At 48.4% G+C, this 15619-nt stretch overlaps 1 protein-coding gene across 3 annotated transcripts in view; it reads left to right on the top strand.

The window, feature by feature from the left end:
- Window positions 1-1058: 1058 nt before the first annotated feature.
- The window catches only part of CNNM3 (cyclin and CBS domain divalent metal cation transport mediator 3), a 30647-nt gene continuing 16086 nt past the window's right edge, over window positions 1059-15619 (top strand). The window contains exon 1 of one of the 3 annotated variants that reach the window (XM_065929774.1): window positions 1059-2663. In XM_065929774.1, the coding sequence (XP_065785846.1) occupies window positions 1307-2663 (1357 nt within the window). In that variant the 5' untranslated portion in view covers window positions 1059-1306. The remainder of the gene's footprint in view (window positions 2664-15619) is intronic. The other 2 variants (XM_065929775.1, XM_065929773.1) reach the window with 2 other exon arrangements.

The following is a 15619-nucleotide window of genomic DNA, read 5'->3' as shown; positions in this document are numbered from 1 at the left end:
ATTTTTTCAAAAGAGGCATGCCAGTCCGGTGGAAAGGGTCAAAGGTCATAATTGCTTCTGTTGGCAGCTTATTCTGGAATTTTTCACACAATACTTATGTTGGTCACTCACCACAGGTTTACTCATTTTTGCACATTACCTTCCACACAAGTATATTTCACTTAATTGTGACCACAGTGCCTAAGCTTTTTAATAGTATTTTCATGACAACATATGTGTTTCTATACAGTCCTTGCAAAGCCCATTTTAAATAACACTCATATGGATAGTCATCAGTCTACTTATGTTAGGAAGGTTGAAAATAGATTAAAATGTAGAAAATACAAAAAAAACCATTTTGTCGGCACACTTATAGAGAAGTCTTGTTAGCTTGTCCATTTCCTTCCAACCAGGTAAAGTTCACATATAACAGGTTGAGGAACATTCCATACTGTCAAGGACCATACAGTCTTCTAAAACAACAATCCGGGGAGGATCCTCTTGAATAGTTCCTGTTCGTCGTTAGGAATTATTTTTCCAAGGATCCTCTGCTAGAAGTGAAGTGACCAGATACAGTAATTCCTGACAGAGATGCCAACTCCTAGTGTGGCTGGGATGGCTACAGGATATTAGGCTGGTCGCTTTGGAATCCATCATCTGTGCTCGAGTAGTGTTCACTTTTCTTTGGTAAAGTGTATTAACAACGAAGTAGCTGCAAGGATCCAATGAGGCAGTGATTTCGTGTGTTTACGTTCTTCGTTCTCTCTGGCAGGGTGCAAGTTCACCTAAGGAGGGACGGTGTGTTTACGTCCCAGACTCATAGCAGAGTCGCGCGCGATCAAGGAATACTTAAGCTTTAGCTTCCGACGCCCAGTCGCCGGTTCTTTTAGCCCTCTTCGAGGTTTGGGTCGTTGGTTTCTGAGAAAACGGACCATCTCCCTTCGTTGAATACTCTAGCTGCAGTTTCAGGAGCGCCACTCCTCTCGGCGGCCCGAGTCCCGAGCCAGGGACTTCCCAGAGTACGGGCCTGGCCTCCCGGCGCTGGGGACGGCCGGAGGGAACCAGACGCCCGCGGAGAGCGGGCCAGCTCGCCGCCCAGCGTCCTCCGGTTGCCGCGGCCCAGGCCCACAGGGCCAAGAGCCCCACGCCCCCGGCCCGCCCCGGGATCTCGCCGCCGCTTGTTTACTCCCCGGCGCAGCCTAGTCCGACCCTGGGGCCCGCCCCCGCCCGCCGCCTATTGGCTGAGGAGACTCCAGGGCTGGCGACGATTGGCTCGGCGGAGGCGGAGAGGTAGGCTGCGCGGGAGGCCGAGAGGGGGCAGCAGGCGATGGCGGCGGCGGCGGCGGCGGGTCGGCTAGGCTGGTTGCTCGCCGCGCTCTGCCTGGGCAACGCCGCCGGCGAGGCGGCGCCGGACCCGCGAGTGCTGGGCGTCTGTCTAGAGGAGGACGGAGCGGCGGGCGCGGGGTGGGCACACGAAGGGGAGGTGCGGGCAGCGCCGGAGGCCACCTTCCGCTTGCGCCTCTTCGGCTCGGGCTTCTCCAACAGCTCCTGGTCTTGGGTGGCTCCTGAGGGGGCGGGTTGCCCCGAGGGCGGGCCGGCCGCGGCGCCCGACGAAGCGGCGGCCCCCACGGGCGAGTGGCGTGCGTTGCTGCGCCTGCGCGCCGAGGACGCGCGCCCGCACTCTGTGCGGCTGGCGGTGCGCGGGGAGCCTGGCGGTTCGGCGGCCGAAGAGGCGGCAGCCCTCACGGGCGAGTGGCGCGCACTGCTGCGCTTGCGCGCCGAGGCCGCACGCCCGCACTCGGCGCTGCTGGCCGTGCGTGTGGAGCCGGGCGGCTCGGCAGCCGAGGAGGAGGCGCCGCCCTGGGCTCTAGGCCTGGGGGCGGCGGGGCTGTTGGCGCTGGCGGCTCTGGCGCGGGGCCTGCAGCTGAGCGCACTGGCGCTGGCGCCCGCCGAGGTGCAGGTGCTGCGCGAGAGCGGCTCGGAGGCGGAGCGTGCGGCGGCGCGGCGCCTGGAGCCTGCACGGCGCTGGGCGGGCTGCGCCCTGGGCGCGCTGCTGCTGCTGGCCAGCCTGGCACAGGCGGCGCTGGCGGTTCTGCTGTACCGCGCGGCCGGCCAGCGCGCAGTCCCCGCCGTGCTAGGCAGCGCTGGGCTCCTGTTCCTGGTGGGCGAGGTGGTGCCGGCTGCCGTGAGCGGGCGCTGGACGTTGGCACTGGCGCCGCGCGCGCTGATCCTCAGCCGCCTGGCGGTGCTGCTCACCCTGCCCGTGGCGCTGCCGGTGGGCCAGCTGCTGGAGCTGGCGGCGCGGCCAGGGAGGCTGCGCGAGCGCGTGCTGGAGCTGGCGCGCGGCGGCGGCGACCCCTACAGCGATCTCAGCAAGGGCGTGTTGCCCTGCCGGACAGTGGAGGACGTGCTCACGCCCCTCGAGGACTGCTTCATGTTGGATGCCAGCACCGTGCTGGACTTCGGCGTCCTGGCCAGCATCATGCAGAGCGGCCACACGCGCATCCCCGTGTACGAGGACGAGCGCTCCAACATCGTGGACATGCTCTACCTCAAGGACTTGGCTTTCGTGGACCCCGAAGACTGCACGCCGCTCAGCACCATCACCCGCTTCTACAATCACCCACTCCACTTCGTCTTCAACGACACCAAGCTGGACGCCGTCCTGGAGGAGTTCAAGCGAGGTAACTGCTGGGGAATCGCGGAGGGGACGCGAATGTCAGCGTTCTCCCCCCAGAGAAGGAGTGGGGTTTAGGGAAGCCTTGGGGAAAGGTCCCAACGCGGTGGACGACAGGGAGGCCTCTGAGCACTCTTTTAATGAAGATGATGGTTTTGTAGCTCCGAATGATCTTGAAAAATATCATTTAAAGCCTTTCGTTCCGAAAATGACAGAACTATAGACAATAAAAATCTTTTCCGGGCAGGCACCCAGTTTGGGGAGGTATGTGTACTTTAACTTTCCAGCTCTTTATCGGGTCATTTTTGTGGGCTTGGGCTTTGTGGCAGGACCAGACTCGGGTAGAAACTGAAAGAACATAGAGTATAGGGTCTAGATACCTGGACGCTGTTGTTTGCACATGTATAATACCAAATTAGCTGAACCTGTGATGTTTCCAGGGCATCATTGTTAAGGTCAGTAAAAAGGGAATGATTGATCAGTACTTCCTGCAGTGTGAAAGAAGCTTCCACTTTGATTTCACCAGAAGCTACTTGATCATGGAGACCAGTTAGTCTCCCTTTCCTTAAAAAAAACAAAAACAAAAAACTAAAACCCAAGTAAGGGCTCAAGTTCTCTTAACTCCACATTTTGTCCTCTCCTTTCACCCCGGTTCAGGTGAAAACTGAGACCCTCCCATTGTGAGGGTTTGGGTTCCCCTACAGTCTCCCTCTCGGTAATTGGGCTTGATCATGCTTGAACTTCTTTGGGGACACTTTTGGACTTAGAATGAGCTTGACCACAAAGACTGCATAATTGAGGCCGAGAAGTGAGCGGGGCCCCTCATAATGACTTCCTGACAGCTGTGAAGTCTCCAGGTCCCAGGATCCCATAGGAGGTTCCCTGTGAGCCCCTGGACTGTCAGGGCAGGGAGGCAAAGCTCTGCCTTAATGACCATTAGCACTGCTGTATGCCACGCACTAGTGGCCACCCTCACGCACCATCTCCTTTAATCCTTGCAAGAGGCTTGGGTTTCAAAGAATTAGGCAGTTACTGTTCCTACTGTTTCTCAGGATTGGGTGGGAGACTTTTATGGGCAGCTCTGGCTGCTCCACTGGAGAATCTCTGGGTGCTTCTACTGGTTTCCTCAGAATGTAGCCCTGCAGCCCTGCTCTGGGGAGAGGAGCCTCCCCGGAGCAAGTGCCCATCTCCAGGTATTACGGTATTTTCTGAGGCAGTGGTGGTTCTCGTGGCTGTGTGGCTGCCGGGCTGCCCTGGAGTCAGCAGGGGAGGGTACCATCCTGCCCCTGCCATCTTTCTGCTTGAGGCCAGTCTTGACCACCAGGGCGGTGGCTGCAGGCAGAGCGTGGCACCCTGTTTAAGTGGTTTCCACAGATCACTGACTGGTGCAGAGACCAGAGTAGGGGGGTCCCCGTGGTTGGGAGGGCCCAGTGAGAGGTGATGGTAGCCTGAGCAAGGGTGCTCAGCAAGCGTAGAAAGGAAGACCCAAGAGGGCATTGGAAGGTGGGCTTAGGATTTTGTGGTTCGCTGAGGGGCTGTGGGGCAGGAGAAGGAGCTGAGGAAGAATGTGGGTTTTGGCTTGGTGGTGGCCTTGCCTTTCCCTGAGACCGAGCACACGCAGGAAGAGAGGGCTTGGGGGTTGGGGCCAGGGCAGGCAGATGAGTTTGTTGTGAACACTGGAATTTGTGTGTGCAGTGGCCTGAGACGTGGGCTGCTAGGAGCAGCCTATGTGCAGTGAAGCACAAGTGAAAGTCTCAAGCAGGAGGGAAGGATCTGGATGTGGGTGGGGAGGTGGTCCCAGGGAGTGATCCTGTTAGCTGAAAGAGGGGCACTAGCAGGGCAGGGGTGGGTGGGCAGTGAGGACAGGTGCTGAGAAGAGGGGAGGGAAGGAGAGTGATCAGGAGAGGAGGCTTGCATCATATCCTTTGGCTCCAACAAGCAGGATACCCTTGACCTTGCAAGAGCAGTTGTGGCATGGCGTGGGGAAGCCAGGGTGGGGCCAGCAGTGAAGGAGATGGGCCTTCAGGGAGGCATGGCTGCAGAGGGACACTAGAGAGCGGTGGCCAGGAGAGGCCAGCAGGGCGGGGGGCCTTCTGCTCTGGTGCCGTTTTCCTGCCTTTTCTTTGTTAGCTTTTTAAAAATTTTTCATCAGAGGAAAACTGTTTTACGGTGTTGTGTTGGTTTCAGCTGTACAGTGACTCCAACCAGCTATAGTTTTACGTATGTCCCCTTTCTCTGCTGTTTTCATTTATTTATTTAATTTGCCTGTGTGGCATGTAGCATCTTAGTTCCCTGACCAGGGATCGAACTGCAGCCCCTGCGGCCAGAAGCGTGGATCTTAGCCAACCATTGGACCGCCAGGAACGCCCTGCTCTTTGGTTCTAATATGGCGGAGTCCACTGGGCTTGGGTCTAAATGTTGGTAGGAAGTTGCTGGTAGGGAGGGACAGCCACAGTGCAGACTGCTCCTGTTCTGGGGTAGTGGCCGTGGGGCAGGTCTGGAGAGCCCCCTTCTGGAAGGTAGTGGGGGGTATGCAGTGTGGAGGTTGAATGGAGGACTCTTCGGTCCCCTTGACCTCCTGACTCCTGTGGAGAGTGAGGGCCATTCTCAGAGCAGGATAGCCTTATCTTTCCTGTGTCACCTGATATCTCTCCACTTCTGTGCAATGCAGTCCTTTGGCAGCTAGCTTTATGTTTCTTCACTGAAGTCCTCATTAACCCAGCCCTCTTCTTCATTCCTCTGCTCATGAACAGAGAGCATATTGTAGCCTCCTTGGTGGCTACAGTCCCCTTCCTATCTCCCTGCCAAGTGTATGAGGCAGGGGTCCCTCTGAATTCCTTGAGGCGGAAGGCCCTGGTGTCTTGGCAGTTACCATTTCAGACCCCATTCCTTTCTTTCAGATTGTGGTTTGTTCTGGAACTTTAGAGTCTGGAAGAGGCCCCTTCCCCGGTGAGGCATCCCTCAGTCAGTGTGCAGACCTGGGGTGTCAGCTGATTGTTTTGTGCATGTACTGCTAGGAGGAGTGCAGACTTCTGGAGGTGTAGTCCAGTTCAGTCCCTCCATTGTGTCCGACTCTTTGCGACCCCATGGACTGCAGCACACCAGGCTTCCCTGTCCATCACCAACTCCCAGAGCTTACTCAAATTCATGTCCATTGAGTCAGTGATGCCATCCAACCGTCTCATCCTCTGTCGTCCCCTTCTCCTCCTGCCTTCAATCTTTCCCAACATCAGGGTCTTTTCCAATGAGTCAGCTCTTCACGTCAGGTGGCCAGAGTATTGAAGCTCCAGCATCAGTCCTTCCAGTGAAGATTCAGGACTGATTTCCTTTAGGATTGATTGGTTTGATCTCTTTCCAATCCAAGGGACTCTCTGGAGTCTTCTCCAACACCACAGTTAAAAAGCATCAATTCTTCGGTGCTTAACTTTCTTTTTTTTTTAATTTATTTATTTATTTTAGTTGGAGGCTAATTACTTTTCAGTATTATGGTGGTTTTTGCCATACATTGACATGAATCAGCCATGGGTGTACATGTGTTCCCCATCCTGAACCCCCCTCCCACCTCCCTCCTCATCCCATCCCTCAGGGTCATCCCAGTGCACCAGCCCTGAGCACCCTGTCTCATGCATGGAACCTGAACTGGCGATCTGTTTCACATATGATAATATACATGTTTCAGTGCTATTCTCTCAAATCATCCTACCCTTGCCTTCTCCCACAGAGTCCAAAAGACTGTTCTATACATCTGTGTCTCTTTTTCTGTTTTGCATATAGGGTTATCATTACCATCTTTCTAAATTCCATATATATGCGTTAGTATACTGTATTGGTGGGTTTTTTTTCTGACTTACTTTACTCTGTATAATAGGCTCCAGTTTCATCCACCTCATTAGAACTGATTCAAATGTATTCTTTTTAATGGCTGAGCAATATTCCATTGTGTATTTGTACCACAGCTTTCTTATCCATTCGTCTGCCAGTGGACATATAGGTTGCTTCCATGTACTGGCTAGTATAAACAGTGCTGCAATAAACATTGGGGTACACGTGTCTCTTTCAGTTCTGGTTTCCTCAGTGTGTATGCCCAGCAGTGGGATTGCTGGGTCATATGGCAGTTCTATTTCCAGTGTTTTAAGGAATCTCCACACTGTTCTCCATAGTGGCTGTACTAGTTTGCATTCCCGCCAACAGTGTAAGAGGATTCCCTTTTCTCCACACCCTCTCCAGCATTTATTGTTTGTAGACTTTGATAGCAGCCATTCTGACCAGCGTGAGATGGTACCTCATTGTGGTTTTGATTTGCATTTCTCTGATAATGAGTGATGTTGAGCATCTTTTTGTGTGTTTGTTAGCCATCTGTATGTCTTCTTTGGAGAAATGTCTGTTTAGTTTTTTGGCCCATTTTTTGATTGGATTGTTTATTTTTCTGGAATTGAGCTGCAGGAGCTGCTTGTATATTTTTGAGATTAATTCTTTGTCAGTTGCTTCGTTTGCTATTATTTTCTCCCATTCTGAAGGCTGTCTTTGCACCTTTTAGTTTCCTTCATTGTGCAAAAGCTTTTAATTAGGTCCCATTTGTTTATTTTTTTCTTTTATTTCCATTACTCTGGGAGGTGGGTCATAGAGGATCCTGCTGTGATTTATGTCAGAGAGTGTTTTGCCTATGTTTTCCTCTAGGAGTTTTATAGTTTCTGGTCTTACGTTCAGATCTTGCATCCATTTTGAGTTTATTTCTGTGTATGGTGTTAGAAAGTGTTCTAGTTTCATTCTTTTACAAATGGTTGACCAGTTTTCCCAGCACCACTTGTTAAAGAGATTGTCTTTTCTCCATTATATATTCTTGCCTCCTTTGTCGAAGATAAGGTATCCATAGGTACGTGGATTTATCTCTGGGCTTTCTATTTTGTTCCATTGATCTGTATTTCTATCTTTGTGCCAGTACCATACTGTCTTGATGACTGTAGCTTTGTAGTATAGTCAAGTCAGGAAGGTTGATTCCTCCAGTTCCATTCTTCTTTCTCAAGGTGGCTTTGGCTGTTTGAGTTTTATTGTATTTCCAATACAAATTGTGAAATTATTTGTTCTAGTTCTGTGAAAAATACCGTTGGTAGCTTGATAGGGATTGCATTGAATCTATAGATTGCTTTGGGTAGAATGCTCATTTTCACTATATTGATTCTTCCGATCCATGAACATGGTATATTTCTCCATCTATTTGTGTCATCTTGATTTCTTTCATTCATGTTTTATAGTTTTCTGTATATAGGTCTTTTGTTTCTTTAGGTAGAGTTATTCCTAATATTTTATTCTTTCATTGCAATGGTGAATGAAATTGTTTCCTTAATTTCTCTGTTTTCTCCTTGTTGGTGTATAGGAATGCAAGGGATTTCTGTGTGTTAATTTTATGTCCTGCAATTTTACTGTATTCATTGACTAGCTCTAGTAATTTTCTGGAAGAGTCTTTAGGATTTTGTGTGTAGAGGATCATGTCATCTGCAAACAGTGAGAGTTTTACTTCTTCTTTTCCACTCTGGATTCCTTTTATTTCTTTTTCTTCTCTGATTGCTGTGGCCAAAACTTCCAAAACTATGTTGAATAGTAGTCGTGAGAGTGGACACCCTTCTCTTGTTCCTAACTTTAGGGGAAGTGCTTTCAACTTTTCACCACTGAGGATAATGTTTGCTGTGGGTTTGTCATATATAGCTCTTATTATGTTGAGATATGTTCTTTCTATTCCTGATTTCTGGAGGGTTTTTATTATAAATTGATGTTGAATTTTGTCAAAGGCTTTCTCTGCATCTATTGAGATAATCGTATGGTTTTTATCTTTGAATTTGTTAATGTGGTGTATTACATTGACTGATTTGCGGATATTAAAGAATCCTTGCATTCCTGGGATAAAGCCCACTTGGTAATGATGTATGATCTTTTTAATATGTTGTTGGATTCTGTTTGCTAGGATTTTGTTAAGGATTTTTGCGTCAGTGATATCGGCCTGTAGTTTTCTTTTTTTTTGCGGCATCTTTGTCTGCTTTTGGTATTAGGGTAATGGTGACCTCATAGAATGAGTTTGAAGTTTACCTTCCTTTGCAGTTTTCTGGAAGAGTTTGAGTAGGATAGGTTTAACTCTTCTCTAAATTTTTGGTAGAATTCGACTGTGAAGCCGTCTGGTCCTGGGCTTTTGTTTGCTGGAAGATTTCTGACTACAGTTTCAATTTCTGTGCTTGTGATGGGTCTGTTAAGATTTTCTGTTTCTTCCTGGTTCAGTTTTGGAAAGTTATACTTTTCTAAGAATTTGTCCATTTCTTCTAAGTTGTCCGTTTTATTGGCATATAGTTGCTGATAGTAGTCTCTTATGATCCTTTGTATTTCTGTGTTGTCTGTTGTGATCGCTCCATTTTCATTTCTAATTTTGTTGATTTGATTCTTCTCCCTTTGTTTCTTGATGAGTCTGGCTAATGGTTTGTCTATTTTATTTATCTTCTCAAAGAGCCAGCTTTTAGCTTTATTGATTTTTGCTATGGTCTCTTTTATTTCTTTTGCATTTATTTCTTCTCTAATTTCTATGATTTCTTCTACTAACTCTGGGGTTCTTCATTTCTTCCTTTTCTAGTTGCTTTAGGTGTAGAGTTAGGTTATTTATTTGACTTTTTTCTTGTTTCTTGATGTAAGCCTCTAATGCTATGAACCTTCCCCTTAGCACTGCTTTTACTGAGTCCCATAGGTTTTGGGTTGTTGTGTTTTGATTTTCATTCGTTTGTATGCATATTTTGATTTCTTCTGTGATTTGTTGGTTATTCAGAAGCGTGTTGTTTAGCCTCCATATGTTGGAATTTTTAATAGTTTTTTTCCTGTAGTTGACATCTAATCTTAACCACATTGTGATCAGAAAAGATGCTTGAAATGATTTCAGTTTTTTTGAATTTACCAAGGCTAGATTTATGGCCCAGGGATGTGATCTATCCTGGAGAAGTTTCTGTGTGCACTTGAGAAAAAGGTGAAATTCATTGTTTTGGGGTGAAATGTCCTATAGATATCAGTTAGGTCTAACTGGTCCATTTTGTCACTTAAAGTTTCTGTTTCCTTGCTAATTTTCTGTTTAATTGATCTATCCATAGGTGTGAGTGGGGTATTACAATCTCCCACTATTATTGTGTTACTCTTAATTTCCCCTTTCATGCTTGTTAGCCTTTGCCTTACATATTGCAGTGCTCCTATGTTGGGTGCAGGGCACTTTTTCTGCCCCCTTCTGATGTCTATGTCAGAAGCTTTCTCTGTTTCCTTTATACTTTAATAAAAATTTTTTACACAAAAACTCTGAGTGATCAAGCCTCGTCTCTGGCCCCAGATTGAATTCTTCTCCTCCGGAGGCCAAGAGTTCTGGTGTCTTTGCGTGATTCGGCAACAACCTTTCATCTTAGGGGCTCGACTGGGATTCTTCAGGACAAGGTAAGGATGCTTGGAGCTCTAGTTCTTTGTTCTCCTAGCAAACACATTTTCTGCTGTAACTTTACTAACTCTGGTCTTCCCTTGTGGCTCAGCTGGTAAAGAATCCGCCTGCAGTGTGGGACACCTGGGTTTGATCCCTGGATTGGGAAGATCCCCTGGAGAAGGAAAAGGCTACCCACTCCGGTGTTCTGGCCTAGAGAATTCCATGGACTATAACAGTCCACGGGGTCACAAATCTGCCTTCAGTGCAGGAGACATGGGTTCGATTCCTGGATCGGGAAGATCCCTGGAGAAGGAAATGGCAACCCACTCCAATATTCTTGCCTGGAGAATCCCATGGACAGAGGAACCTTGCGGGCTACAGTCCATGGGATTGCAAGAGTCAGACATGACTGAGTGACTTTCACTTCACTATGTTGGGTGCATATATATTTATAATTGTCATATCTTCTTCTTGGATTGATCCTTTGATCATTATTTAGTGTCCTTCTTTGTCTCTCTTCACAGCCTTTATTTCAAAGTCTATTTTATCTGATATGAGTATTGCTACTCTTGCTTTCTTTTGATCTCCATTTGCGTGAAATATCTTTTTCCAGCCCTTCACTCTTAGCCTCTTTGTGTCCCTTGGTTTGAGATGGGTCTCTTGTAGACAGCATATATAGGTGTCTTGTTTTTTTATCCATTCAGCCAGTCTTTGTCTTTTGGTTGGGGCATTCAACCTATTTACTTTTAAGGTAATTATTGATAAGTATGATCCTGTTGCCATTTACTTTGTTGTTTTGGGTTTGAGCTTACGCACCTTTTCTGTGTTTCCTGTCTAGAGAAGATCCTTTAGCATTTGTTGAAGAGCTGATTTGGTGGTGCTGAATTCTCTCAGCTTTTGCTTGTCTGTAACACTTTTGATTTTTCCTTCATATTTGAATGAGATCCTTGCTGGGTACAGTAATCTGGGTTGTAGGTTTTTCTCTTTCATCTCTTTAAATATGTCCTGCCATTCCCTTCTGGCCTGAAGAGTTTCTGTTGAAAGATCATCTATTATCCTTATGGGAATCCCCTTGTGTGTTATTTGTTGTTTTTCCCTTGCTGCTTTTAATATTTGTTCTTTGTGTTTGGTCTTTGTTAATTTGATTAGTATGCGTCTTGGGGTGTTTTGCCTTGGGTTTATCCTGTTTGGGACTCTCTGGATTTCTTGGACTTGGGTTCTATTTCCTTCCCCATTTTAGGGAAGTTTTCAACTATTATCTCCTCAAGTATTTTCTCATGGCCTTTCTTTTTGTCTTCTTCTGGGACTCCTATGATTCGAATGTTGGGGTGTTTGACATTGTCCCAGAGGTCTCTGAGGTTGTCCTCATTTCAATTCTTTTTTCCTTTCTGCTTTATTTATTTCCACCATTCTGTCTTCCACCTCACTTATCCTATCTTTTGACTCAGTTATTCTACTGTTGGTTCTCTCCAGAGTGTTTTTTATCTCATTTATTGCATTATTCATTATTGATTGACTCTTTTTTATTTCTTCTAGGTCCTTGTTAACCATTTCTTGCATCTTCTCAATCCTTGTCTCCAGGCTATTTATCTGTAACTCCATTTTGTTTTCAAGATTTTGGATCATTTTTATTATCATTATCATAAATTCTTTTTCAGGTAGACTTCCTATCTCTTTCTCTTTTCTTTGGTTTGGTGGGCATTTATTATGTTCCTTTACCTGCCGAGTATTTCTCTGCCTTTTCATCTTGTTTAGGTTGCTGTGTTTGGGGTGGTCTTTATTTATCCTGGTAGTTTGTGGTTCTTCTTTATTGTGGAGGTTCCTCCCAGTGAGTGGGGTTGGACTAGTGACTTGTCAAGGTTTCCTGGTTAGGCAAGCTAATGTCGGTGTTCTGGCGGGTGGAGCTGGGTCTCTTCTCTCTGGAGTGCAATGAAGTGTCAGTAGTGAGTTTTGAGGTGTCTGTGGGTTTGGTGTGACTTTGGGCAGCCTGTATATTGAAGCTCAGGGCTATGTTCCTGTGTTGCTGGAGAATTTGTGTGGTATGTCTTGCTCTGAGGCTTGTTGGCCCTTGGGTGGTGCTTGGTTTCAGTGTAGGTGTGGGGGCTTCTGGATGCGCTCTTGTTGATTAATGTTCCATGGCGTCAGGAGTTCCCTCCTGTTCTCAGGTTTTGGATTTAAGCCTCCTGCCTCTGGCTTTCAGTCTTATTCTTACAGTAGCTTCAAGACTTCTTCATCCATACAGCACTGATGATAAAACATCTAGGTTAATGATGAAAAGTTTCTCCACAGTGAGGGACACTCAGAGAGGTTCACAGAGTTACATGGAGAAGAGAAGAGGGAGGAAGGAGACAGAGGTGACCAGGAGGAGAGGAGGGGAACTCAAAAGGAGGGAGAGCAGTTTAGCCTGTGATCAGTTCCCTAAGTGTTCTCCACAGCCCAGAACACCCAAAGAGATTCACAGAGTTGGGTAGAGAAGACAAGGGGGAGGGAGGAGGTAGAGGCAACCTGTGGGAGAAATAGGAGAGTCAAAAGGGGGAGAGAGCAATCAAGCCAGTAATCTTACTCCTAAGTAAAAATGGCTACTGAAGGTTGGATTGTTAAAGGTACAAAATTGATAACAAATACCAAAAAGCAAAGATTAAAAATCTAGAGTAGAGGTTAGACTCTCAAAAATATATTAAAAAAACAAAACAAAATCACAAAAATTATAAAATATATATATATAATTTGCTTTAAAAAATAGGGGTTTTTTTTGTTTTTGTTTTTTGCAAGGTAGTAAGTGAAAATTGAAGGAGTAAGAAAGGACTTAAAAATTTTTTAAAATAAAAAAATGATAATAGTAAAAATATACCCAGGACTTTCTCTGGAGCTATTGCAGGCAGTGTGGGGTCAGTTCAGTTTCAATAGCTCCCTGTTCCAGCCTGTACTTCTCAAGGTCTATAGGCCCCTTCCAGTGTAGTCGGTGCTAACTCCAGGGGTTTAATCTGTTGCACCTGTCACTTCCAAAGCGGTTCCCTCTGTTTATCTGGGGTTCTCCTGTTTGGTGGTCTCTTCAGTGTCTAACTTCCGCCCTGACACAAGGGGGCGGTGGTGGTCACTTTTTAGGCTCGCTTGCTCAGTCGTGCTGTGGGGAGGGAGGGGCACTGCAAACAAGTACCCCTGGCGAGTGTGGGGAGTGCGCGCAGTGATTCAGCCACACTGGGTTTGCCCCGCTCACGGCGAGTGTGGGCCATGCTCACAGTGTCTCAGCCACACTGGGTTTGCCCCCGCTCACGGCGAGTGTGGGCCATTTTCACAGTGTCTCAGCCGCCCTGGGTTTGCCCCGCTCACGGCGAGTGTGGGCCATGCTCACAGTGTCTCAGCCGCACTGGGTTTGCCCCCGCTCACGGCGAGTGTGGGGAGTGCGCGCAGTGTCTCAGCCGCCCTGGGTTTGCCCCGCTCACGGCGAGTGTGGGCCATGCTCACAGTGTCTCAGCCACACTGGGTTTGCCCCCGCTCAAGGCGAGTGTGGGGAGTGCGCGCAGTGTCTCAGCCGCCCTGGGTTTGCCCCGCTCACGGCGAGTGTGCCCTCCCAGTCTACACTGCTCAGGCTCCAGGTTGCTCTGCAGAGGAACTGTCTAAAGCGGGTTGCGTGTGCTTCCCAGGCCTAAGCCGCTCAGGTTCAGGTTCTCGGGTACTCCACGAAGGCCCGCATTTTGCTCCCTTCCCAGGTTGGAGCTGCTCAGGTGGCCAGGTGCTTGGGGAGCGCCCTCTCCTCAGGTGGGCGGTGCGTCTTATCATCTCTCTGGTCCTAGCCGCTCCAGTCTCCTCTGGGGAGCTGATCTCTGGCTGCGAACCTCCTGGCGGATGTCAGCTGTCCAGGATCCAGCTGTTGGTTAGCAACTGGGGGGCTCGCAGTTCGGTAGGGGGTGCCGTCTCTGGGGCCGAGTTTGCCCCTTGCCTTCCGGCTCTGGCTGTCGCCTGCCTGCCTCCCTGCCTCAGTTGGGAGATGGGCCGGTCCGCAGCCAGCTAGCTCTCCTCTGCTATTCGCTCAGTCCTTTATTCCGTGATTGGCCCCACAGTGCCTTAGGTTAGAGGTTTTTTTGGGAAAGTTCTCTCTTTCTCCCTCTGACTATCCCACGGTTTGGGTTGCTTTCTCACGTTAGCTCCCTCAGATTGTACTCGGGGCATTCAGGCCTGGTCCTTACCCTAGGCAATGCCGCCCACGCCTCCCTGTCCAACCCCACTTGCTGGCGATGGGTGCCAGCGTCTGGGCAACTTCTCCGCTGGGAGTTGCTGTTAGGCACATAATCTGTGGGTGTTATTTATTTATTTATTTTTCCTCCCGGTTATGTTGCCCTCGGAGATTCTAAAACTCCCTAGAGACCCACCGGTGAGAGGGTTTCCTGGTGTTTGGAAACCTCTTTTATGACTCCCTTCCCAGGATGGATTTCCACCCCAACTCTTTTGTCTCCCTTTTTATCTTTTATATTTTGTCCTATCTCCTTTTGAAGACAATGGACTGCCTTTCTGGGTGCCTGGTGTCTTCTGCCAGCGTTCAGAAGTTGTTTTGTGGAATTTGCTCTGCGTTCAAATGATGTTTCGATGAATTTGTGGGGGAGAAAGTGGTCTCCCCATCCTATTCCTCCGCCACCTTAGGACCGCCCCTCTCAACTTTCTTTATTGTCGGGAGTGCTTACCAGGAGGATTCGTACCTGCACCTGCCGTCTCTCATGACTCCTTTGTCCCTCTTCAAGCGGTGCAGCATGCTACTCCCAGGGACTGAGGTCATTGTGTGAGGCAGGCTTGGGTCTCCTTTAGTAAACATTCTCTTTACGACAAAACTGCTTAGTCTTGCTCCCCTTTCTTGAGATATGTATTGTCTCCTGACCTTGTGATCATTATTATCCCTTGTTTCCTTGGTAACAGTTGCTGTAGATTTGGTTTTCTGATCTCTATCATTGTCAAAAGAAATTTCTTATACCACAGCCTATATATACTCACAGAAAAATCATTAAAGCACCTTTGCTCCATCAGAGCTTAGGTCCCCATGCCTTTTTTGTTTCTCTCCCTCCCCCCTCCCCGCTCTCTCTCCCCCCCTCCCCCCCTCCCCCCTTTCTCCCTCTCCCACTTCTCTCTCTCCCTCTCCCCCGCCCCCGCCCCCCCCCACTGGCTGGTTCTCTGGAGTGTGGAGATCCATCATCTCACTCTCCTGCCTGGGCTTCTTAAGATCCTCTTGAGAAGGCGCCCTGTGCCTTCCCCCGCTCGAGGGGGCGCCTGGTGTCTTCGTGGGCGATGCAAGCTGTATGTCAAGGGCTTTGTTGGTTTTCTGCGTAAACCAGGGAATATCAGCCTCTTTCTCTCTTTCACTTTCTTATCGTCGACTCCGGACCACTACGTTCCTGTCCAATAAAGGACCCCAACACTTCATAGTCCAACTCTCACATCCATACTTGACTACTAGAAAAACCACAGCTTTGAGTAGACTAACCTTTGTTGGCAATGTAATGTCTCTGCTTTTTAATATGCTGTCTAGGTTGGTCATAGCTTTT

Source organism: Muntiacus reevesi, chromosome 3 (assembly GCF_963930625.1).
Source record: "Muntiacus reevesi chromosome 3, mMunRee1.1, whole genome shotgun sequence".
Taxonomy (NCBI): Eukaryota; Metazoa; Chordata; class Mammalia; order Artiodactyla; family Cervidae; genus Muntiacus; species Muntiacus reevesi.
This window is presented reverse-complemented; position numbering and strand designations above follow the sequence as displayed.